Source organism: Leopardus geoffroyi, chromosome X (genome assembly GCF_018350155.1).
Source record: "Leopardus geoffroyi isolate Oge1 chromosome X, O.geoffroyi_Oge1_pat1.0, whole genome shotgun sequence".
Classification (NCBI taxonomy): domain Eukaryota; kingdom Metazoa; phylum Chordata; class Mammalia; order Carnivora; family Felidae; genus Leopardus; species Leopardus geoffroyi.
The window spans coordinates 59,002,821-59,025,550 of NC_059343.1; the positions used below are offsets into that span (position 1 = coordinate 59,002,821).

General features: G+C 48.4%; 2 protein-coding genes across 5 annotated transcripts in view; one reads left to right on the forward strand and one right to left on the reverse strand.

Moving 5' to 3' along the window:
• Positions 1 to 22,730, forward strand: part of NHSL2 (NHS like 2) — an 86,201-nt gene that overhangs the window by 51,880 nt on the left and 11,591 nt on the right. The window contains exons 2-5 of one of the 4 annotated variants that reach the window (XM_045471982.1): positions 16,690 to 16,845; positions 19,740 to 19,867; positions 20,171 to 20,366; positions 22,185 to 22,316. The exons of 1 other annotated variant lie outside the window; for it this stretch is intronic. In XM_045471982.1, coding sequence (XP_045327938.1) covers positions 16,690 to 16,845; positions 19,740 to 19,867; positions 20,171 to 20,366; positions 22,185 to 22,316 — 612 coding nt within the window. The remainder of the gene's footprint in view (positions 1 to 16,689; positions 16,846 to 19,739; positions 19,868 to 20,170; positions 20,367 to 22,184; positions 22,317 to 22,730) is intronic. 2 more of the 4 variants (XM_045471983.1, XM_045471984.1) reach the window with 2 other exon arrangements.
• On the reverse strand, positions 11,759 to 16,586 carry RTL5 (retrotransposon Gag like 5). The gene is made up of 2 exons (XM_045471987.1): positions 12,810 to 16,586; positions 11,759 to 12,356 (listed from the first exon to the last, which is right to left on the reverse strand). Exon 1 carries the CDS (start codon positions 16,548 to 16,550, stop codon positions 14,484 to 14,486), a length of 2,067 nt encoding a protein of 688 aa, XP_045327943.1. The 5' UTR covers positions 16,551 to 16,586; the 3' UTR covers positions 11,759 to 12,356; positions 12,810 to 14,483.

The window sequence follows — 22,730 nt, forward strand, 5'->3', positions numbered from 1 at the left end:
CAGATATTAGGGGGATTTTGCAAGAGGAAAACCTCATTTCTGAACTCAGAGGCCTGGCTCCCTCCATCATTCTGAGCTCTGATCTCCATTCCTGAGTTGACTCCTTAGGCAGTGACCTTTGTGGGCCATAGATGGGCCAGCCTCTAGTTTAGATGTTTCCTAGGATCCAAAACATTGCTCCAGGCTTTGTCTCTTAGGATCCTTTTATTGTTCTGGAATGCAGAGAGGGTGGAAATATTATCTGTCCCATTTTATCAATAAGGAAACCTGGGGTGGGGGCGTCCGGGTGGCTCAGTCAGTTAAGCATCTGACTCCTGATTTCAGCTCAGGTCACGGGCTCAGGGTTCATGAGATTGAGCTCTGTGTCAGGCTCTGCATCGGAGTCTGCTTGGGATTTTCTCTCTTTCTCTCTGCCTCTCCCCGCTCATTCTCTCTCTCTCTCTCTCTCTCTCTCTCTCTCTCTCTCTCAAAATAAATAAACTTTAAAAAATTTTTTAGTAAGGAAACCTGGGTTCAGAGAGGAGATATAGCTCGGTTGAGATGAGGCAGTCTCAGAGCAAGCTCTGTTGAACTCCAGGTCGCTTTGTCCTGGTGCCACAGCTGCCCAAACTTTCAAGTGGTTTGTTTCATGGTCAAGTGGACAAATATCTTCCTCCTCATTAATGCTAGACCAGTTTGTTCCCCACTCCCACCAATCAATTTTCAAATGAACCAGTCTCAATCCTGCAAATCACGAAGTGAAATTTGATTTAGTTGATACCACACTAAATGGCCCTGACTCTCCTGGAAAGCTGCTCTCTTTGTAGAATGCAGAATGTTCTTGCACCAAGGACAGGCCTGAGCCTCCCCCATTTGGGGTACCTGTGAGGCTGTAGGCCATTTGGCTGAGTTACTCTTATTAACCTGTAAGATCAGTTGGCTGCAGGCACCAGGCAAGTGACAACACAGGCATTAATTCAGCGGTGGCCGAGGCAGCCTGACAGCTAGGTACTGATTTATCAGTCCTTTTAATGAATGGGATTGCATTTAGCTAATTGAGTCTGAGACTGGCAGGAATGAGACCTTTCTCAGGCACCCTTCCTGTAATGTGCTGCCTCTTCATGGCTGCCCTGCCAGTGCAGCGGGAAGGGTGAGGGAAGGAGAAGAGGAGGCAGATGGCAAGTGGATGCCCCCTTCCTGGTCACTTTAAGGACTGGTTTGGGGGTCCAGGTATTTCTAACCTGTGTGTGCTGTTGGGAGGCAGTGCAGTATAGGGGCAGCAGTTCCCAGATGTGATCCTCACACCAGCAGCGGTGGCAGCATCACTTGGGAATTTGTGAGAAATGCGGAATCTTGGACTCTATCCCGTATCTACTTGATTAGAAAGAAACTCTGGGAGCAGGGCCCAGTGCTCTGTGTTGTAACAAGGCCTCTGGGGAATTCTGATGCTTCACTAAAGTTTGAGACCCACTGGAGGAGTTACAGGCACAAACTCCAGTACCAGGCCACCTGGGTTACTAGCTGTATGACTTTGGACAAACCACCTAACCTCTCAGTGTGTCAGTTTTGGGTATGTTAGATGAGGGAAATAATAGCACTGGCCTTTTAGGGTTGCTGTGAGGATTAAATTTGCAACGTGCTTAGAGCAATGTCCAGGACATGGTAAGGGCCATATATATTATAGGAAATAATGGAGCCAAGGACTTCTGTCTTCTCCCTTAGAATGACAGTGATTCTAAGTAAAATACTGGATCATAAAGTTCCTATGATGTTATAAGTAAAAAAAAAAAAACATGGTGCAAAATTGTATCTTTCCTGTGATTGTTCGTATACAAAAATATGTATGTAGCTGGACAAGGTAAAATTATGGATGGATTTCTTTCTCTAATCACAAACTTGTGAAATGTGGCTAAATAGGATACATTTTTGGAATCAAAATGTTAAATATATTCAATTGCACAAAAGAAATGTACTGGATCAGAGATAACCATGGGCAGAATTGAAGTAAACACTACTCTAGAGGACTCAAGATACAGGACTGCCATACCAGGTCTCCATCTCCACTCAGGGATAGGAGGGCACTTGTGAGCTCATCAGGTTACATCAGAGCAAAGCACAAAGTGCCTCCGGGTTAGAAGGGATGAGATGCGAGCCAGAGTCTGGTCCAACTGAGGAATCTCAACCAAGGATGGTTGGCCCCAGAGAGGACACTGGGAATTGGGCATGAGGGCTGGGCAATGGACTCATCCTCAGGAAAGGAGAAAGTGTCCAGCTGAGAACCAGCAGGGTCTTGGAAGCTGGGAGACCTTGCTGACTGCTGTGGACAAGTCTCCACATTTGTTGGGAGCTTCAACTAGATCTCCATCTGTAAAGGAGTGAAATACAGCTAGCCAGCAGGGTCTGTATCTCCATCTTGCCACCTATATATCTCTCTGTACCAGAAGACTTCTGATTGGGCTATAAAATCCTGGCATAGGTCCAGGATAGCTGACTTCAAGATCAAGATCCAGGTCAGATTATTGGGGTGGGTGTGTGGTAAGCTTGAAGCTCCATCCATTTGTGCTGCTCTCAGGACCAATTTCCTCTTTTAAACTATGGCACCTAGAACAAAGACACGTCAGTGAGGGTTTGCTGAGATCTAGTATGGTGCCTTTCTCTACAGAGTGTTTCTATGCACCCCAGGAAATAGTTTACTTTTCAATGAATGCATTCCCTGTTGATACATGTTCACTATGGAATATTCTAAGATGCACTAGAATTTATGCAGTATATCACACAGCTACCCTGATCTCATATTGTAGACTTTGTTTTGAGGTTTAAGTATGATATTGTGGTACATTTCTCACTTACCAAGCTTCTTTTCTGTAATGAGCTTTATTGAGACATAATTCGTGCACATACCATACAACCCATCCACTTAAAATGTACAATTCCATGGGTTTTGGTATATGTAAGGAATTGTGTAGCCATTACCACAATTTTAGAACACTGAGGGTTGATGGGGGGTGGGAGGGAGGGGAAAGTGGGTGATGGGCAATGAGGAGGGCACCTGTTGGGATGAGCACTGGGTGTTGCATGGAAACCAATTTGACAATAAATTTCATTTTTAAAAAAGGAAGAGCATGAAAAAAAATAAATCATTGCCTACTTTGGGGTTTCAGAGATTTACACCTATATTTCCTTTTAAGTTTTATAGTTTTAGGGGTGCCTGGGTGGCTCAGTTGGTTAAGCGTCCGACTTCGGCTCAGGTCATGATCTCGCGGTCTGTGAGTTTGAGCCCCACGTCGGGCTCTGTGCTGACAGCTCGGAGCCTGGAGCCTGTTTCGGATTCTGTGTCTCCCTCTCTCTGACCCTCCCCCGTTCATGCTCTGTCTCTCTCTGTCTCAAAAATAAATAAACGTTAAAAAAAAGTTTTATAGTTTTAGCTATCACATATAAGTCTTTGATCCATTTTGAGTTTAATTTTGTATGAATGTGAGAATAAATTTCAACTTCATTCTTTTGCATGTGGAAATCCAGTTGTCCCAGCACCACTTTTTGAAAAGACTGTTCTTTCTTCATTGAATGAACTTGAAAGCTTTGTCAAAAGCCAATTGGCCACAGATGTGTGAGTTTATTTCTGAACTCTCAATTGTATTTCACTGATCTATATGTCCATCCTTATGCTAGCAGCACACTATTTTGATTACTGTAGCTTTGTATAAAGTTTTGAAATCAGGAAGTGTGAGGTTTCTCCAGGTTCTTTTTCAAGATTGTTTTGGCCATTCTGGGCCCCTTGAATTTCCATATAAATTTTAGAATCAGCTTGTCCATTTCTACAAAGAATTGAGCTGGGCTTCTGATAGGGATTGCGTTGAATCTGTAGATCATTTGGAGGAGTATTGCCATCTTAACAGTATTAAGTATTTTGATCCATGAACATAGGATGTCTTTCCATTTGTTTCAATCTTCTTTAATTTTTTTCAACATGTTTTGTAAGTTTTCAGTGTACAAGTCTTGTACCACTTTTGTTTAATTTATTTGTGTTTCATTCTTTTGATTATACTATAAATTGAATTGTTTTAATTTATTTCAGATTGTTCATTGCAAGTGTATAGCAATAAAAATTTTTATATTGACTTCATATCCTGAACACTTGAACTTAGTTATTAATTCTAATAGTCTTTCAGCAGATTCTTTAGGATTTCTATATACAAGATCATGTCATCGTCACATATAGTTAACTTCTTCCTTTCTAATCTTTCCAATGCCTTTTACTTTTTCTTATCAAATTGCTCTGGCTATAACCTCCAGTACAATGTTGAGTAGAAGTGGTGAGGGTGGATACTCTTGTCTTGTTCCTGATCTTGGGAAAAGCTTCTAGTGTTTCACCATTTAGATGTTACTGTGGGTTTTTCATAGATGCCTTTTGTCAGTTTGAGGAAGTTCCTTTCTATTACTAGTTTGTTGAGCGTTTGGGGGTTTGTTGTTGTTTGTTTGTTTTTTATCATGAAGAGGTGTTGGATTTTGTCAAATACCTTTTCTCTATCAGGGTAATTATGTCTCTGTTTTTTATTGTATTGATATGTGTATTTCATCAACTGATTTTCACATGTTACAAGTTTGCATTCCTGGGATGAATCCTACTTGACTGTGGTGTATGATCCTCTTTATATATTGCTGGATTTGGTTTGCTAGTATTTTGTTGAAGAATTTTGTGTCTGTATTTATAAGAGATATGGGTCTATAGTTTTCATTTCCTGTGTTTTTGTCTAGTTTTTGGTATCAGGGTAGTACTCACCTGATAGAATGAGTTGAGAAGTGTTATACTGTGAAAGAGTTTGTGAAGAATTGACATTAATTCTTAAATTAACTTAAGAATTAATTTAAAAATTAATTAATTTTTAAATACTTATTTAAAAATTTTTTAAGTTTTTAAATAATTATTTTAAAAATGATTTTAACAATTAAAAAAATTTAAATGTTTGGTATAATTCACCAAAGAAGCCATATATGTCTGGGCTTTTCTTTCTGGGTAGTTTTGATTACTAACTCAGTCTCTTTACTTATTATAGGTTTATTTGGAGTTTCTATTTCTTCTTCAGTCGTTTTTAATAGTTGGTGTCTTTCTAGAAATTTATGCATTTCATCTAAGTTCATAATGTGTTTGTACAATTGTTCATAGTTATTCTTTATAATCCTTTGTTTCCAGTTTGATTATAATGTCCCCTCTCTCATTTCTCATTTTAGTAACTGGGATCTTCTCTTCTTTATTCTTGGTCAATCTAGCTAACCAAAGTTCTTTTGTATTTTCATTTGGTCCTCAGTCTCCTTCTGCCTATGTTTGGGAGACTTGGCCAATCTAAGAACATACATATATTTCTTTTATAGTAAATAAAATTAAGTCTTCTTCACATTCCAGCATATGGAGCTCTCGCCCTGCCTCCTGCCCCCAAATCATACTGTTCTGTTCCCTTGACCAACTGAGGTAGATTCATTCTGAAATAGCTTCTTTATTAGCCAATAGCTATAGTTCATAAAGCTATCGCAATTGTACCCTCTCACTTTGGAAAATGAGATGCAGCCTTTTTAGCACATGGACATCAGCCAAGTGTTGCTCATTTCTGGGTAAATATCAGGGCCCAGGGAAGAGCAGAAGGCAGCAGACCCTGGCCAGCTGGGACCTCCAAGCAAGGCATTGTGAGTAGGCTTGGGGTCTGGATTTTGTGAACAGTGCTCTCTTTGAGTCTTGAATGGGAATAGAGGCAAGTTAGAAAAGCAGAGGCCTACTGCCGTTTTGACCATTTGTCTCCTTGGCCATGGCGCCCAGGACTGTGCTGCCCTGGTTGGCAGGGAATCAGTTGACAGGTGGCAAATTCAGGAAGTCAGGAAAAAAGCATTTGGTATTTTGGGAAAGTGTCAATTCTGACTATTGTTCTGGGATTCATGGCACAGTTAGTAATATTTCCCCTTCCCTCTGTGAGCCCTAAAGCCTGGCTGGGGTGCTAGGGTAGAAGAATCCATTAGCTCAGAAAATGTCTTAGAGCCAATAAAATATCCACTTAAAGATTATTTCCAGACTAATGAGAAATCTGTGTGTGCAAGCAGGTCCAAATTTTAAAATGGAGTAAAACCCACCAAGATTTCACTGGTTAAGGAAGTAGCAAGAAATCAACTCTTAAGGATGGGTGTGTGGTGAGTTTAAAACTCAAACCAAGTGTGACAGCCTCAGCCCCACCCTGGACTGCTGACTCAGGACCAAGAGGAAGAGGGAGCTGCCGGACTTCATGATTTCTGTAAACAGTTCTTGAAAGAGAAACCACACACTTGTCCTTCTGCCAGCCCCCAGCTTCTCCTCACATCTGACAGTGCAGCCATTGTCTTTTCTCTGACACCCAAGGGCAGGGCTCCTTAACTTGAGTTCCATGAACCTCTGAAGGTGTATGTGGAGAGAATTTAGGGGATCTATGAACTTGGAATGCGAAGATTATTTGATCTTTTTTCCACTAATCTCTAACAGAAATTTAGCATTTCCTCAAGTTCATAATGTAGGCAACAAGCCAAAATAGTATTAGTAGTATCTGTTACTTTATCCCTAATAGAAATCACAAATATTTTCATATCACATCACAGTTATATTTCAAAAAAGTTACTTATGCTCATCATCACCTCAAAACTTCTACCTACAGATTTACCACTATATCTTGTGATTTAATGCATTATTAAAGTAGTAATATAACTAGATCATAATTTCTTTGAAATATTTTAAAACTATTTCAATATGATTGTTTTCCTCTGTAAATCTATGGATTTTATTTTATGCACCTGAAAACATTATTCTGAGAGGGGGTCCAGTGGCTTCACCAAACTGCTAGAGGGATCTATGACCTAAGAGAGATTAAGACCCTGACCTGGATCTTGGTGCTCTCCTGCTCCACTGGCCTCACTTCTGACCTACAGACCTTGCTTTATATTACTTGGAGGGCTCGAAAGCACTTGCATGCTAGTGCTGTGACACTGAGCAAGTTAAAGTTTCCATGCCATTTCTTAACCTGCAACATGGGGACTAATAACACTACCTACCTCATATGGTTGTTGTAATCATTCAATGAGTTAATAAATGTAAAGCACTTAGTGCCCAACAAATAGTAAGTGCTAATAACTAGTAGATATTTTTATTGTTGTTGGTTCATATCAATTATTTTGCTAATATACACTATTATTATCTCCAATTTTAGAAGAAGGAAATGGGGCTTAGAGAGGTGAAATAACCAACCCAAGAGTATCCAACAAGGAAGTGGCAGAGCCAGGGTTCAAAGCCAGGTCTGTGTGATTCTCAAGCCCACTGGATGTTACCTTGTGCCCCACAACTGAGAGGGAGCGATGGCTCCCCAAAGAGATGGAGGCCATCAACAGGGTGCTCAGTTGGGAATGAACAACCAGCTCTGCACACTCTTGCTTTCTCTTGCCCAACTTTTTCCTACTGCCCACACCCCCAACTTGACTGGGAAGTGTGGGGGCGCAGTGCTTGCATACAGTGAACCCTCTGCCAGATCTTAGGAGGCTAGTACTCCTTCCAAAGGCCACATGCAAAGGGGACAAGTGCATGTTCTCACACTGAACAGCAAGCAGCCTTGCAGCAACAAACTCGTTTGGAGTCATGAACCAGCCTCTGCTCCCAGGTGGAACTTGAGCTTCACAGAGCAGTGGGGTCGGAAGCAGGGAAGGAAATGAGGGCTCAGAAAGGCAAGAGTTTGTCTGTGGGGTGAAGGCAATTTCGTGGAGGAAGTGATCTTTGAGCTGATAAGATTGCCAGTTGGGCCAGAAGTGACTTATGACTTCTTAAGGCAGAGGGTAGAGGGTATGCAAAGGCCCAGAGGCATGAAAGGGCCTGGTAGATAAGGAAAGAAGGGAGTAACTTGGGATGTCTGGGGTTTGGACTGAATGGAAGAGGGAAGAATGATGGCATGGGTAGACGAGATGGCACAGGTAGTTTATGACCAGATAGTGAAGAATGCCAGAATCAGATCTGCAGGTCTTCCAATAGAGGAAGGAGAACTCTTGGAAGGTTTTTGAATAGGGGCAATGGGACCAGATTTGTGTGTTCAAAGGACCACACCCACCCCCAAGCTCTCAGGAAGGTGGATTGATTAGAAGGGATAGAGACAAGAAACTGGTTAGACCAGCAGCAAGGCTATTTGGTAGTCCAGGTGAGAGATGAGGAGAAGCTGGACTGTGGGGGAGAAGTCTGGAGCTTCTGGAGTTCTCTCTGTTTTTTGTCTCCATGTAAGTGGTGGGGAAGAGGTAGGACCGCAATTGCTGGGGGCACTTGCCCTCCTCATGTTTGTACATGGGTCTCATGAAGCAGGGCTTCCTCAGGCCAGAGCATAATTGCCATGAATTCACATTCTAACCCTTTCCATTTATTAACAGCCCACAGCAAGAGCAAAATCAAAAGCCAGGGTCCTACTTTCTGGCACCCCTCTCCCAGGGGAGTTGCTGGGGGGAGGGGCCCCAGCTACACTCCTATGTGAGGCAGGCAGGAAGAGAAGAGGGGACATAAGGAGCAGGCCAGAGCCTGCCCTGTCAAAGGAAATATCCATCCTCCTAAGCATTTCAAGAGACTGTTTTCTTCCAAGTAGGTCCCACTGTTACCACAGCAACTGAGAACCCTGGCTTTGTGTTTCTGTGTCTGTTGAGTCCCTGGGGAGAAGGGGCCTTCAGAGCTTTCCCTAGGCTGGTCAGGATGCAGGAAGTGCTAGCCAGAGGTGGAGCCTCCCAACACCATTTAGTGGGTAATCTCTTGCCTTGTTAATGCCTGTCCTTAACCCCCAGGGAGAGGCCAAGGTTCCATTTGAATCAGTTCTGGCTTAGGCTCCAATGAACCTGGTTTCTCAGGTCCAGACTTCTGCATACATCCTTTGGCACATCTCTTTCAGGAGGGTGCAATCTGAGCAGGTATCCAGGAGGGGTGAGCTCACAACCAACCCTGGCACATGCTGGGGGACAGTTGCACAAATATTCCTTCATCACTTACTATGTGCTAATACAGGATCTCCAGGCTTGTTTTTGCTCCAGGGGAGCTCTACGGGAAGGCTCAAAACCTAACTGGCCATTAAATGTCACCCAGGATAGTTAGTCCCCAAGGCTGTATTCTGCATTAGGCTAGGCATTAGAATTGCCTAGGGAGCTTTTCAAAAATAGAAATTCCCGGAGATTCTGATTCTACCAGTATGGGCAAGTAGAGGGTGGAGGTTAAGATGGCCAACTGCTGGATTTCATAGTTGAACTCAAGCAAGTGACCTTGAGCTGCTAGGTCCCTACAGAATGAATAATGGGAACTGCGGGGCCCACTTCACAGGCAGCAAGATGCTCTCTGCCTTCCTCCATATCTTGGGGACAGGGTTTTTATGACTCTTACAATCTTTGCTGCCCTTCTATTGCCCCCACTTTTTGCTTCCTTTTTCCTTTCTTTTATGCCAATATTTCCTTACTCTTGGTATGCAAAAGGGCTTCTGTGAGGTGCAACCCGGCTACCTTCCATTGGGCAGCCAGGACCCCAGGTGGGGGTCTGCCCATCTCCTGGATCCCATACTCTGTTGTAGCAGCCCAGGAAGGCATTCTCATTTCTGGCATCCTCATAAATCTGCTGAGTCATCCTGAGCCCCCATCAACTCAAGTTCTCTGATTTTTTCCCACAAATTTCTCCTAAGCCACATCTCTCCCACTCAGGCTTCTGTGGTTGTTTTTCTGAACCTGACTACAAGGTCTCACATGTGCACCTTATAAAGGCCATTTCAGCACACCCTTCCAGGTTAGGGAAATTTGGAGGGGGAGCTCCTGATTCCATTATGAAAGGGATCCTCTAGTCCTCCAAACTTCATGCCATCTGCAGATGCCCTTGGCAGGCCGCCTTGACATTTCCATCCAGCAGCCCATTTATTCCACTCATTTCTTCATTCATGTACCAAACTAGGTTTGAGATCCTACTGTGTACCCAGCCTTGTGCTGGGTACCAGGAACCCAACAGTGACTAGACAGATGTGGAAGCTGTGGTCTGAATAGGAATGGGACTCAGGTACAGTCCCAAATCAAGTCAGTGTCAGGGCTGGACTGGAATCCAGGGCTCTTTCCCCTATACTCACAAGGCCTTTGGCTGCAGGGTTGGGGCAAGGCTCACCTTCCTCTTATTTTCCTCCACCTGCTCTGATGGGGCATGACACAACCTGGGCTCACCTATCCCTACCTGTGATGGCATGAGAAACTCTAGGGGTGCTAGAGACCTTGTTTGACCCCCTGAAGCAGAAACGGAAGCCCCAGTGCCCACTGATGCGGCCCACAGCACCACAGCTCTGTCCCTCCCCCAGAAGGGGCAGTCAGCCACACACACCTACTTATCACCTTAAACTCAGCACCTTACTCTGCAGGTCCTTCCCTGCAGGGCAGAGCGGCCACCTGGCTGGTTCTCCCAGAGCCTCCAGAGACAGTGCACCTGATGCACATATCTGCTTGCTTTGGCAAGGACCCAGAATTCAGTCAGGTTGAGACTTGAGCTCATTGAGGGACTTTCTTGGGATCAGCATGGGGTATTAGAGTTGAGAGAGTATGAGTTTGGGAGTCACAAATACCCAAGTCCCCCATGGAACCTAGTGTCTCTGAAATTCAGGTCCTTCATCTCTAAAAGGAAACACATTACCTGCTGCGCGGAGTTGTTGTGGGAATGAAATGAGGTGTTGGTGAAAGTTGGTCAGAAACATGCTGGTTTCCTCTCTCCTCCTTTCCTCCCTCCCTCCCCACTTCCCTCTTCCTTCCTTCCTTCCTTCCTTCCTTCCTTCCTTCCCCCCAACCTCTTAAAGGGGCAAAGCAAATGTGCTTTGTTTCTCATTGTGCTCCTGTAAGCTTGGGGGAGCGTGGGCAGGACAGGGTGGGTGCGCAGGCCTAGGAGATAGTAAGGGCAGTGAGTGGAGGCAGAAAGGGGCAAAGGGTCCCGGGAGCTAACTCTTGGGCAGTCGTGGAACTGTGGAAAAGCTACTTGCCAGCTGTAAACCTTGGACCAGTGACTTCTCCTCTCTAAGCCTTTGTTCAATCATCTGTAAGATGAGGATAAGATGAAATGAGATAAAGACGTGAAGTGCCCAGCAAAGTACTTGTACCTAGTAGGGGGCTCAGTAAACATTCCCACCCACTGTCCCAGGGGGAGAAATTCCAATTCATAGCTGGGAAACATTACCAAATCCAAGAATAGGATTCAGTTTCTTTTGACCCTACAGTCTGTGAGGAGCAGTGAAATCTTGCTGGAAGCGGTTGTGTGTGAACCGCTCTGGGCATGTGTATTTAAAAATATTCAGCCACCAGCTCACTGGTGTCCCATAGCACCACCTAGTGCCACAAAATGGAAGGGTCCTCCCAACTCACCAGCGCCACCCAGCCCCTGGGCCTCCCCCCTCCCCCCCCCCGGTCAGTTGTGTGTGTGTGTGTGTGTGTGTGTGTGTGTGTATTGGGGGCCGGGAGGGGTGCCGTTATAGGATGATAGGACTGGGCCACTCATAGCTTTATATCCCAGTAAGTGGAGAACTAATGCTATTTTTCAAGATGGCTAATCCTTTTATCTCCCTCCCAACAACTGCCATCCACAAATGCGTAGGACTCTAGGTAGGTCCCTTGAGCCTCACTGGGCCTTAGTTTCCTCATCTAAGGGTCACAGGGCTTCAGGCTAGGGTTGATTCAGGCAAGGTGCCTGGTAAATGATGCCTATTGAGTACTCATCTATGTTTGCTCAATAATGCAGAGAGACACAATCTTTACACACCCTTTATATTTTTATTGAGGAGAAAGCTTTAGCATACAGAATGATTTCTTATCTTCACAACACAGTAATGCAACAATAACACAATAACAATAACACATTTGTCTCAAATGGGTTTCCTCCCGAGTCTCTGGGAATCCTTGGGCTGCCTTCATACCCCCCCCTTGCATGCATTTCCCCACCCCCACCCCCACCCCTCTTTCAACCCAAGAAAGCACCCAAAGCCCATAGTTCCTCTTACAGCTCTTGTGACTGTTACATCACAACAAATATTGAAGATCTGGGAAAAGGGGGAGGGAAAGAGGGTCACGGGGAAGCCCAAGCCCCCTGCCACCAGAGGGCCAGAAACCAGCTCACTGCTCATCCGCTGTTTTCCCGGTGGAGACTACAAGGCTCAGGGTGAGAAGCACCATGGGAACAGGCAGGGCCTGTGCTGAGGGGTCCCTGGAGGTTGGGGTGCAAGGCACCTGTCCTTTGCACTTCTCACTCAGGGACATGGGCAGCAGGGCCAGCGTGTCGACTGTCAGCAAACAGGGTCCACAGCCTAGAAGAATAGCAGTTCCCCTTCTGGAACTCTCTCCTGAGGAAATAGCTGAAAAACAGACAAAATTTTCTTTACAAGGTTGTTGACTCCCATACTGGTGGGAATGGAGAAAACCAGGCAACTGAAATGTCCAACGAATCAGGAGAATGCTTAAATAAATTATTCAGTATGCATGACTGCATCGGTGGCAGCCATTTTAAATCCTGCTGATCAAGAGCTTACAGGATGATCTCAGCTTTGAAGAGACAGAGTGAGAACACGCTAGAAAGAAAGGCAACAAAGTGTTAATAGTACTTGCATCTGTGTGGTCGGGTCCTGAATGTTTGGGGGTGTTTGTCCTTATAGTTTTCTCTATTTTCCATATTTTTCTATAATGATTATCTATTATTTTTCTCCTTGGAGAAGGAGGGAGCCTTTTTAAGAGGTAGCAACAGGTTATAGGAACCCGGCTCCACTGATTCCCAGGCTAAGAAGTGGGTTATAAACAAAAGGGCTTCTTACCTCCCAGTGATGAATAGAGACCTCACCAGAAACCAGCCAGAGGACTGGGTTTCTCTGTGACTCCTCTTCCTCCAGCTCCTTCCTCTTGCCTCCAGGCTCAAAATCCTAAGGCTGGGCTGAGGTTATCTGTCAGACTCCGGTGAGGAACAGAGGCAGAGTTCACTATGTTTTCTTCCCTCTGGCCACAGACACTGTGGCTACATGTGCCCAGCTGCCAGACACTAGGCAGGAGGCTCAGTGTTGGGGGCAGTTCAGGCCAGCAGCAGGTCTGGCTGGCATTCTGTGGCCAGAGTGACATAGTATGTACTTTTTCACTGCAGAAGCAGTGTCTTCTAGACCCAAGACAAGCAGCAAGACCCTTTATGAGGGCACCTAGGTTGGTACCCAGAAGTCCCAGGGATTACTAGGAGGCAGTCACACTCTTAAGCCTCATTGTCTAATGGAGGTCCAGCACCAGGCCATGGCTGCCCCCACCCATATAAGAAACATGAGGACATCCCAGCTTAAGGCTGCAGTGTGTGCAGTCTCTGTAAACAGAACCTTCCTCTCTCCTCTCAGAACTAAGGAATCCTTTAGGTCAAAATTAAAGAGCAGGCCTTGGGCCCTCTCTCTTTTAGCAGTCCAGAAAAGAAAGGCCAATTAGGCCTCCTCTGGAATCTCAAGGAAGGCAAGTTTCCTGCAAAGACCTTTGGCTGGGGACTGCAGTCCAAGGCCTGGTCAGGGAAAGAGACCACTGTCCCTAAGGAAAGAGTCATTCCTTACAATGTCAAACTGACTTGCTGCTGCTTCCTTCTTCTCCTCCTCCCCCTCCTTCTCCTCCTCCCCATCCTCCACCTTTTAGGCAATGTCAAGAAAAGGGTTAGAGCCTGTAACATCGGACTCTAATGGCTGGGGATGCCCGGGAAAGCAGTGTGGTAAGAGGAGAGGGTCCCAGATTTGGCGAGCTGGTCCAAGGGCCCTGCCACAGTAGTCTATGTGGAGGAGGAACGAGCTTGCTCAGTCAGTCAAGAACAAATCTCAGCCAAGTTGTCCATCTGATGTGTGGCTTTGTGTGCGCACACTGGGCTAGATGTAGAGTTCTCTTCGGGGCCCTTCTGCTGGAGGTGTGGCTTGAAGCAAGTGTCGGTTTCTAGGTACATCTCTTGATACCATCCTGCTCTCCGTTGATTATATCTAGTAAGTGGCCTCGGTGGCTTTAGGAGTTCAGTGTAGCCTGTCCTTTTGCTCATTGGTGTGGGGGCAGATCAGTGAGGCATTGGGTGAAGTCCTGGTGATCCAGTCAGAGGATAAAACCATAGAACGCAAGGTGAATAAACGCAGGAGAGGTGAGGGTTAGGAACAACTAGAGGGGAAATACAAGAGGGTGACCAGTTAGTTCTTTTATGGGAACAGGCCCAGAAACCTGCTCTCTAACTTGTGGCAAGCCTGAGCAGAGCGCACACCAAGAGGACAGCTATCGCTGATCCCTTCTTTCCCAAGTGGCCTTGGTTGGATGCGCAGCACTTGCTGGTCAGGGCTGCAAGATGATCTGGCGTTCTAGAAGTCTTCTTCAGGCTCTGCAGGTCTGGAACTCCCTCAAGTACTGGTCAGCAAAAGGGGCAGGTGTGGCAGCGATAGCAGGGGCAGGGGACGCAGTAGAAGGGTGTGTTCTGCTTGGCCAGCTGGCCCCAGCACTCACACGCGAATTCGGCCACGTGCCGCCCGGTGGCCCCCCTGTCTCGGAGTGAGGCGGAATAGCACCGGGGGACGTCTTCGAATCTGGCGTTGCCCCAAGCGACCTGCGCGGCGAATCAGTGGCGGCGAACTGTAGAATGGTGAATTAGTACCCGGCAGGCCCTCCAGAAGTGGGACTCGGTTTTGGTTCCTCCGCCTGCTGGGCTGTATGATGGGAGGCGATGCATCCAGGAAATTTTCATGATAGTAGCCAGTAGTCTGGGATGAAGCGTGGGCAACGGTCGGCTCCATCTCCATCAGCTCGTCGAGGTCATCATCTTGGGTCTCATCCTCTGACTCTTGCTCCTCTTCTGGCTCTGGCTCCTGCTCTGGCTCCTGGCCCCCATCTGCACCTGCCTCCCCACCCTTATTCTCATCTTCATCCTCGCTCCTCTTGAATATGTTCACCTCCACACCCACATCCACCTCCTCATCCTCATCGTCCTCTTCCTCCACTTCCTGTTTCTGCTTCATCTCCTCCAGCTGCTTCTTCCTCATCTCTTCCTCCTTCTTCCTCTTCTCCTCCTCCTCCTTCGCCTCCTGCTGAATACCTCTCACGTGCCTTCGCTGGTCCCTGTCGTAAAGCTTGCGCCTGCGTGCCTCTTCATCTTCGTCACTGTAGTACTCTTCTTCATCACTGTCGTCGATATTAGGGTCCTTAGCAAAAGGGAAGAAGATGTTGCGAACCCCAGGGAGAGGGATTGGCTTGGGGACACGCACTTTTCTTTCTATCTCCACACATTCGAGAATCAGCTCATCCAGGTCAGCCATTTCGGTTGACCATAAGAGCTCCTTGCGGAAGAATTCTGACAGGCCTTTAAGGAATTGGTTTTGAAGGCGGCAGTCATCCCAAGACAAGAATTGGGCCAGGAACTGAAAAGCATCCGCATAGCTGCCTAGAGTACAATCCCCCTGCTTGAGCTTGCGGATGGCCTTTTTAGCCACACTTGGGGGGATGGGCCCGCAGAATTCCTTACGGATCTCATCCAGGAAGCGTGGGAAGTTGGCACGCAGGGGGCTTCCTTCCCGGGTGACTGAGATGGCCCAGTCCTTGGCTTCACCAGTGAAAAAGGAGATCAGAAAGGCCACCCGCTCGGCGCCCCCGGGGAAATGATCCTCATGGTCAGCTATGAAGGTCTCTAGCCGCATCAGGAATTCGGCCAGATAGACCGGGTCGCCCGAGAAGGGCTCTAACTCAGGCCGCTCCAGCGGCGGCAGAGGAGGCTGTGCCGGCTGCTCCTTCGATGGGGGCGGGGGCAGCGCCGGCGGGGGCGGGATGGGCAGCGGGGGAGGGTCGACGGGCGCGTCGGAGGTACCGCAATCCTGGATCACGCTAATCAGCAGTTCGTCCGAGGCATACTCGGGCTCCGCGCGAGGGGGAGGCCAGCACAAGAAAGGCAGCTCTCCCTCGGGAACTGCGTCGATCTCGCTGAGCGGGAACTCAAAGTTCTCCTCGGCCAGGACGGGCACCACCGGCACTGGCCAGCGGATGTAGCTCGAGACGTTGCCCCGCAAGGAATTAACCTCGGCTAGGGCTCTTCCGAGCTGAAGGCCTAAATTGGCATTCTCCCCGCGGAGGGCATTTAATTCTTCTCGCAGGGCCACGTTCGCCATGCGCAGGCTGTTTAGATTTCCTGCGGCCTCGGACATTAGGATTAGCTCCGGGGCCCTGAGTCTGAGGGCGGGGGCGAGGGTGGGGGTGGGGAGCTGGAGGCCGCGAGGGGAGGCTGAAATGCGGCGGTGGGGTGCGGGGGGAGGGGACCGAAGTGCCGCGGCGGGGCGCGGGAGAGGCCGAGCCACACCCACTGGGGCGAGCACGGAGGACGGGCGCTCCGGGCGGAGTGCCCAGTGGCTCGGCCCGGGGCGCTTTACCTCGTCCCAGGGATCGGAGAGGGCGGGCGGCGGCGGTAGCCGGGAAGACGCGGGCGGCAGGCGGCGGCGGCACGGGCAGAGGCCGGTGGAGCGGGAGGGAGCTGCCTGCGGCAGGATCTGTCGAGGAAAAATCTTGCGGCTGGCGAGTCCCCGCATTTTAAGCGCAGCCTCGCTCCGCCCCCCCCCCCCGACAGGGCGGGTCTTGGGGAACCGCGGGCGCCCACTGGCCACCGCGCGCCGCCCCCCCCCCCCCCCGCCCTCAGCTGCGCCTCTCACTGACTCTCTCCTTCCCTAGCTGCAGCTAACTCGGGTCGGGAAAATGCGACAGCGACTGCCCACTCGAGGTCGTCATGGCGACAGCCAGTGAACGTGTTCCTCTCCTCGGGCAGGCCCCCGAGTGTAGAGGAGCTGCTTCGAGAGGCGCAGCTCAATCTCCAGAGCCTGTTGCAAGGTACTGAGAGGGAGGGGGGCTGCGGCCGGAGCCCACAGGCGAGATGCGCAGCGGCTGGAGGGAGGCGAAGAAGAAAGAGGACAGGGACCAGCTAGAGAAAAGGACAGAACAGTTTAAAACCCACTGAAAAACAAAACATAAATTTCCCATCTCTTTACCTTCCAGACTAATGATTTCTACGGCTGTTTACTCGCACCCACCCCCCGCCCCTTTATTTTGCAGTTCAGGAGTACATGGGGGGGCGGGGGGGGGAGACAGAGGCAGAAGCAGGGCAATGGTCAAGCCATTTACCAAGAGAGCTGGGTGAGAGACTTCCCCTGCGTGGCCTTACAAACCTTCTAGACCCTCTCTTGCCACATCACCCATGTCTTTGGAATTCTCGCACCCAAAGACAATGGAGGCATCTGCAGGGTCTCCCTCTCAGGACTTCGCTCACTCTGCTCTTGTCTTAACCTTGTCCGTGTGGTTCCTGGGTAGCTGGCTACTGCCTCATCAAAGGAAGCCCAGTACACAGCACCCAGATCTCTCCTCGTCCCCAAATCCCAGCCTGGCATCTTTGGAGTATACAGATGAGTACCCTGTACACCAAGCTGGGTCCACATGACCCAGAAAAACAGCCCAGTTGTAGTACCAGAGCAGTCAGATTGCATGCACCAGGTAGAGTGAGAAAACACAGACTTTGAAATCAGACAGACCTAGAATCACATTTGAATCCCATGCCTAACCAGCTGTGAGACACTATGCAGATTACCCAACCTCCCTGAGTTTCAGATCAATCCGTCGTCTTTCAAATCAGATTCCAATTACCCACATGACAAAGTTTTGTGAGAAGTAAAAATGGTATGTAACCTGCTTGGCAAGAGTATCTTGCAGCTGAAGAGACCCTGATAAGATGCATTGTCAACTCCCAGTACGTGTCCTGTGGAACGCAGGGCATGGCTGGGAACGATACTAAAGTTACCATAAAAGAAAAGACTGTACAGTCCGTGATAAGACTTTGCAATATGAAAACCATACTCGTTTATCAGAGGGATTTAGCTAATGTGAGTGGCAAAAGGATTAAACCTCAGTGCTATGCGAGAGGCTACTGGGGCATTACAGTCTCTGAATGGAGGTTACAAGGGACATGCGTATGTCAAAATTCACTGAGCTGCGCACTTAAGATTTGCGTTCCTTACTGTAGGTAAGTTCTATCTCCATGAAATAATACAAATAAAACCTCAGTTGTACTCGCAAGCTCCATGCCTATGCCAGGAACTCACTGTCCCACTTGGGCTTTTTTCCAAACCTAGAAGCCCTTCCTCGCTCTCCCAACCCCCAATCCTCACACTTTATTCAAAGCTCTCTTCTTGCCTCACCCAAAAACCCCTTTAACGCTCTGCACTTTGCATCCTTCCCTGCATGAGCACTCGTGCCAGCTGCCTTACGCCATCCAGCTCAAGAGGTCTTGTATAGTTCTGAGCTGCTTTTTCTCTCATTTGTCCCTTCATTTACTCATTCATCTACTAGTCCTGGGTGTAGAGTTTGTCCACATAACCAGACTGACTGTCTCAACATAAAGAATGTTATCTCTTCATACCCTTGCCTTTCTAGAAGCACCTGGCACAGAGCTGGATCTCCAGGAGGGGCTCAGTAGACATTTGTTGAGTGAATGTTACATGTGTAAAGAAGCCTTATCAGCTCTCATTTATCCACACCAACAAAGGTTAACTTGTAAGGGGACTAGAAAACAGCAGCTGGGCCACCCAACTGGACTACAGCCCAAACCCCCACCTCCCTGCCAGGGCAGCAGTGACCTTAGAGAAGCAAGGTTCTGAGGGACACCATGAGCCTTGTGTTCAGATAAGAGAGGAGCTATCATGCAGAAAAAGAGTCCATGTGCTTTATGTTGCCACCATGGGCAGATTTAGGATGGGTGGGTAGAAATATAGAGGGAGGTATATTCCACCTCAAGATAAGGAAGAGCTTTCCTGACACACCTGACAGCCCCAACTGTTCTTGGATGGAATGAGCTGCCTTGGGAGGAAGGCTGCCCTCCCTTCTCTGCAGGAGCATGTGGAGGCTGAAGAAGCAACTGGAAGGGCTGCTTAGGAAGAACTCTGAGCCCACAGTGGGGTGTTGGACCAGAGAACTTTTGAGGCCCCTCCTGAGTCCAAGTTTCTGGGAGTCTTAAAGTCTGTTCAAATGTGCATAGAGCCCCACCTGTTGGTTCTTTGCTCTCACGTTCCTCCTTTACTCATCGAATTCATCACTTAAATGAAGCCCATCCAAATCCTCTGCATCCTTCTTACTCGCTGACAACGCCCCTCGACTTCTCCCGCCTTCTATGTCACTACCTCTGCTTTCCCTCTGCTTCAACTAAGCCCCTCTTGACCTGACACCACCCACAGTGGGACCAAGGTGCAGGGAACCAGGCCCTTGGAGGCTCAAATAAGAGTTCTTGACATCCAAGGGAGCACTCCACATTGGACTTTCCAATGCAGATGTCTTCGTGATTCATGCAGGTCCTTTCCCTGGTAGGGCTGCAGAAAACCTGAAGAGGTGCAGGGTTTCAGAGAGGGGACCCTGCAGCCTAAAATGGCAAAAGGTGTCTGCTTTCCGGACCTCTCCTCTAGGTTGAGCACCTAAGGTGGGGGCCAAGACACAGGCTTGGTTTCAGAACTGGCACAACTCCATTTCATTGACTCTCTTTTCTCCTTGGCGCTCACAGTCCTGGGAGGTAGGACTTTTTCCATTTCTGAATCCAGAGGCTCAGAAGCCGGAAAAATATCCTAGAGAAACAATGCAAGTCAGGCCTGGCAGCTAGAGCAGGAGCCCCAGCTCTCATGGTCCCTTCCCAGCCCAGTGCTTGGCCATGGCCCCCTAGAGTGTGTATCCACTGTGCTATTTTTCAGAAGAATATGAGGAACAGTACTCGGAGGCCAGACTCCTGGGGCAGACCTTCCGCTCTGCTGATGAGGCCCCTGAGCCCACCCTTAGCCCAAGGCCCCAGGCTGGCAGGCGTCTGGAGTTTGTATTGATGGTGAGTTGCCTCTTCCCCCACCTGTGAGAGCCAGCATACAGAGCTCTCTCTGCACTCATTGACAGGGGTCCTCAAGCAGTTTACGTTACCCATCAGGAGCTGCCACTCACCTCTGCCCACCAGCAGAGCTATCCGGAGGCCCTGCTGAGATGGGCTGTACACAGCAGGTGTCTGGCCTGGTAGCCTGTCCACACTTTCCTGCCTCCTAGATGAAGCCTCCGACCACCCTACCTAGACAGCCATCCCATGGCATGGCTCATCTCGTCGGGAGCACACCCTTCCCATCACCTTCTTTCCCAACAGCCTACAAAACGGCAGCTGAGAGAGGATGAGACTACCACCCAGGGTGTGAGGGCCCCTGAGGCCTCCCTGAGCCTGTCTACCACAACCGACAAGCAAGCTGCCTGGAATAGCCCCTTCCCTCTGCCCATCCTAGAGGAGAAACGGTGGCCTCAACCTTGCTCCACGCACTCTGACATTGTGCCCATCAATATCTCTGGTAGAGTTGCTTAGTATCGCTTCCATTTGCTTCCCTCCATGCCAACTACAGACCATCCTCTCCAAATGCACTGGGTGCCAGGGGAGGGAGTGAGACTTTCTTTGCTACTGGCTCACCCTGCACTGTCAAGGTCATGGCTCTCGCCGAGGAACAGAGGCATGCAGAAGAGGGGGCTCTGGCTGCTCTTTCTTCACTCTCTACTGGCACTGCCATACTAACTGACCCCATCTGGTAGCAAACGAATCTGTCTTAACAGAAAACCCTAAAACATTGTGAACTTGGGTGGTCTTTGGTTACATCTATGGAAATTTCAAGTTTGTGAGTTCAGTTTGGTTTGGGGAAAGAAAACTTCTTGTGCCAGAAGCCAGATTTGTAGTGCACAGATAGGAGCCAGAGTGGAAGTGCAAGGTCAGTAGTGCTGGTGGTAAAAGGGAGGATCATACCTGGAACACAGAGCAAGGGCCTTGTGATACTTTCAGTAGACATCCGGTCTTCTAGTGAGGTGGGCCTCTTCAACCCACGTGGCAAGTGTTTGAAAATGGAAGTAATAGAAAGAGACCAAGGCAAATGAGGCTCAGCTGGCTGTGACTTTGGGGACATGTGGCACCCTATACCATGCCAATCATTAATTCATGCTCCACACTCCACCAGCTGTAAGTGGAAGAGGAGGAGGGTCAGTCATTTCAGAAGAAGGTAGGGCCAGTGACTGGATGAAATGAAGACCTCCTGACTTAAAGGGACCAGAGGCACCCTGTGAGCCAGCACTAGCCAGTGGTATGCTGGGAAAAATCTGATAAAGACAATGAGGACAGGTCTGGCCACATGTGGCAACGTTCCCTAGATATGGGGCCATTCAGAGTCCCTGGCATCCTCTCAGGAAATTAGAGGCAGGAAATAGAGGTTAGAGCCTAGGGAAATGTACCAAGAGGAGTGCGGGCTGAGAAGAGAAACTCACAGAGTAAAGGTGGGCACTTTGTTTTTAAACTTCCACCTTACTCTCAATGAGGCCAGCCCTGATTTTGCTTGCAGAGCAACTTGGTGGGGGCAGTGGGGAGTGGGGACACATGTAGCCATGGGGCTGAGAGGGGAGGGTTTGGTTAGCCAGCTGCTGAAGGAGGGACAGTGGGGGGAGCAGCGGGTGTCACCCCACCCCTGCCCTAGCAATTCCCCTGGTGCAAAGACTGTCCCAGTGTTTTAAGAGAAATAGATATCAATCACTACCCAGAGATGAATGTTGATAAAATGTGATCAGATGACTGGAGGACAGGCTATCAGGCTGCTTCCTGGATGCTGGGGGGCAGCAGGGTAGCCTCTTGGAGGCACTGTCCTTACTGGCCCATACAAAGACTTTCTTTGAGAAAAGATTACAATCAAGCAACATCTAGTCTCAACCTGTCTCTCTACACCAGTGATTCTCACCCCAGGCTGTACCTCTGAATAATCAATCACCTGGGGGGTTCAAGAAAATGCTTCTACTTGGGCCCTACAGCCAGAGATTTAAGTGTTCTTGATGGGGTTCAGGTATTAGAGTTTCAAAAGCTGCTCAGTTGATTTTCACACATAGTCACAGCTGAAAACCATGGCCCTCAGCCACCTAAGACTCACCAGTGACCTTGAGTACGACCCTACGAAAGCCAACATGTACGCCTTGGGCCTGTGGGTATCCAGAGCCAGATTGGGAGGGAGGAGGATGAAGGACCACCTGCCTGGACTCTATTCATGCTCATTGCTCCTGCCATCATCCCTTCTCTCCACCTCAGACCACTGTACTGTAAACAGAAACCAGGATGCACCCAAGTGTCTTTATTTTGCCTACAGGGCAGCAGTTTGATAAACATGCAAGTTTGCGACACTCGTTGTTTAACACAGAGACAGCCGTGAACCCCAAATCCACCCTGAGGCGGAGGCGGACCATTATTGGATTCTCTAACTTTTCCCAGCGAGACCAAGGTGACCCCACCACAGCTGATGCCCCAGAACCTTCCCCTTGTTCATTGCCACCAGTCCTGCCACCCAGGGATAATTCAGAGTGTGGGGTGGTGGGGGAGGGGAGGGAGGACGGTTGGATGACTTAAAAGAAGCCAATGTGGTAATTAAGGACAACCAAGGGCCTTTTGTCAAGGTCATCAACTGAATATGGAGCGCAGGTCTCCCAGGCTAATACGTTCACTATGTTATTGTTTCCCATTCTAAATGGAATATAGCCAAATGTGTCAGATTTAGGCAAATAGATAAAAGAGGGAATCATCACTAAAAGCACCATCCTAACAGAGCCACTACTGCTGCTAAACAGAAGCCATCCAAAAAGCACAGACCAGAGAGATGGATGTGAGTCCTGGCCTCTCCACTTATTAACCATGAGGC

Bases quoted from the DNA above. Each gene is read 5' to 3' on its own strand.
- RTL5 (XM_045471987.1), bottom strand. From the start codon at position 16,550: ATGCGGGGACTCGCCAGCCGCAAGATTTTTCCTCGACAGATCCTGCCG.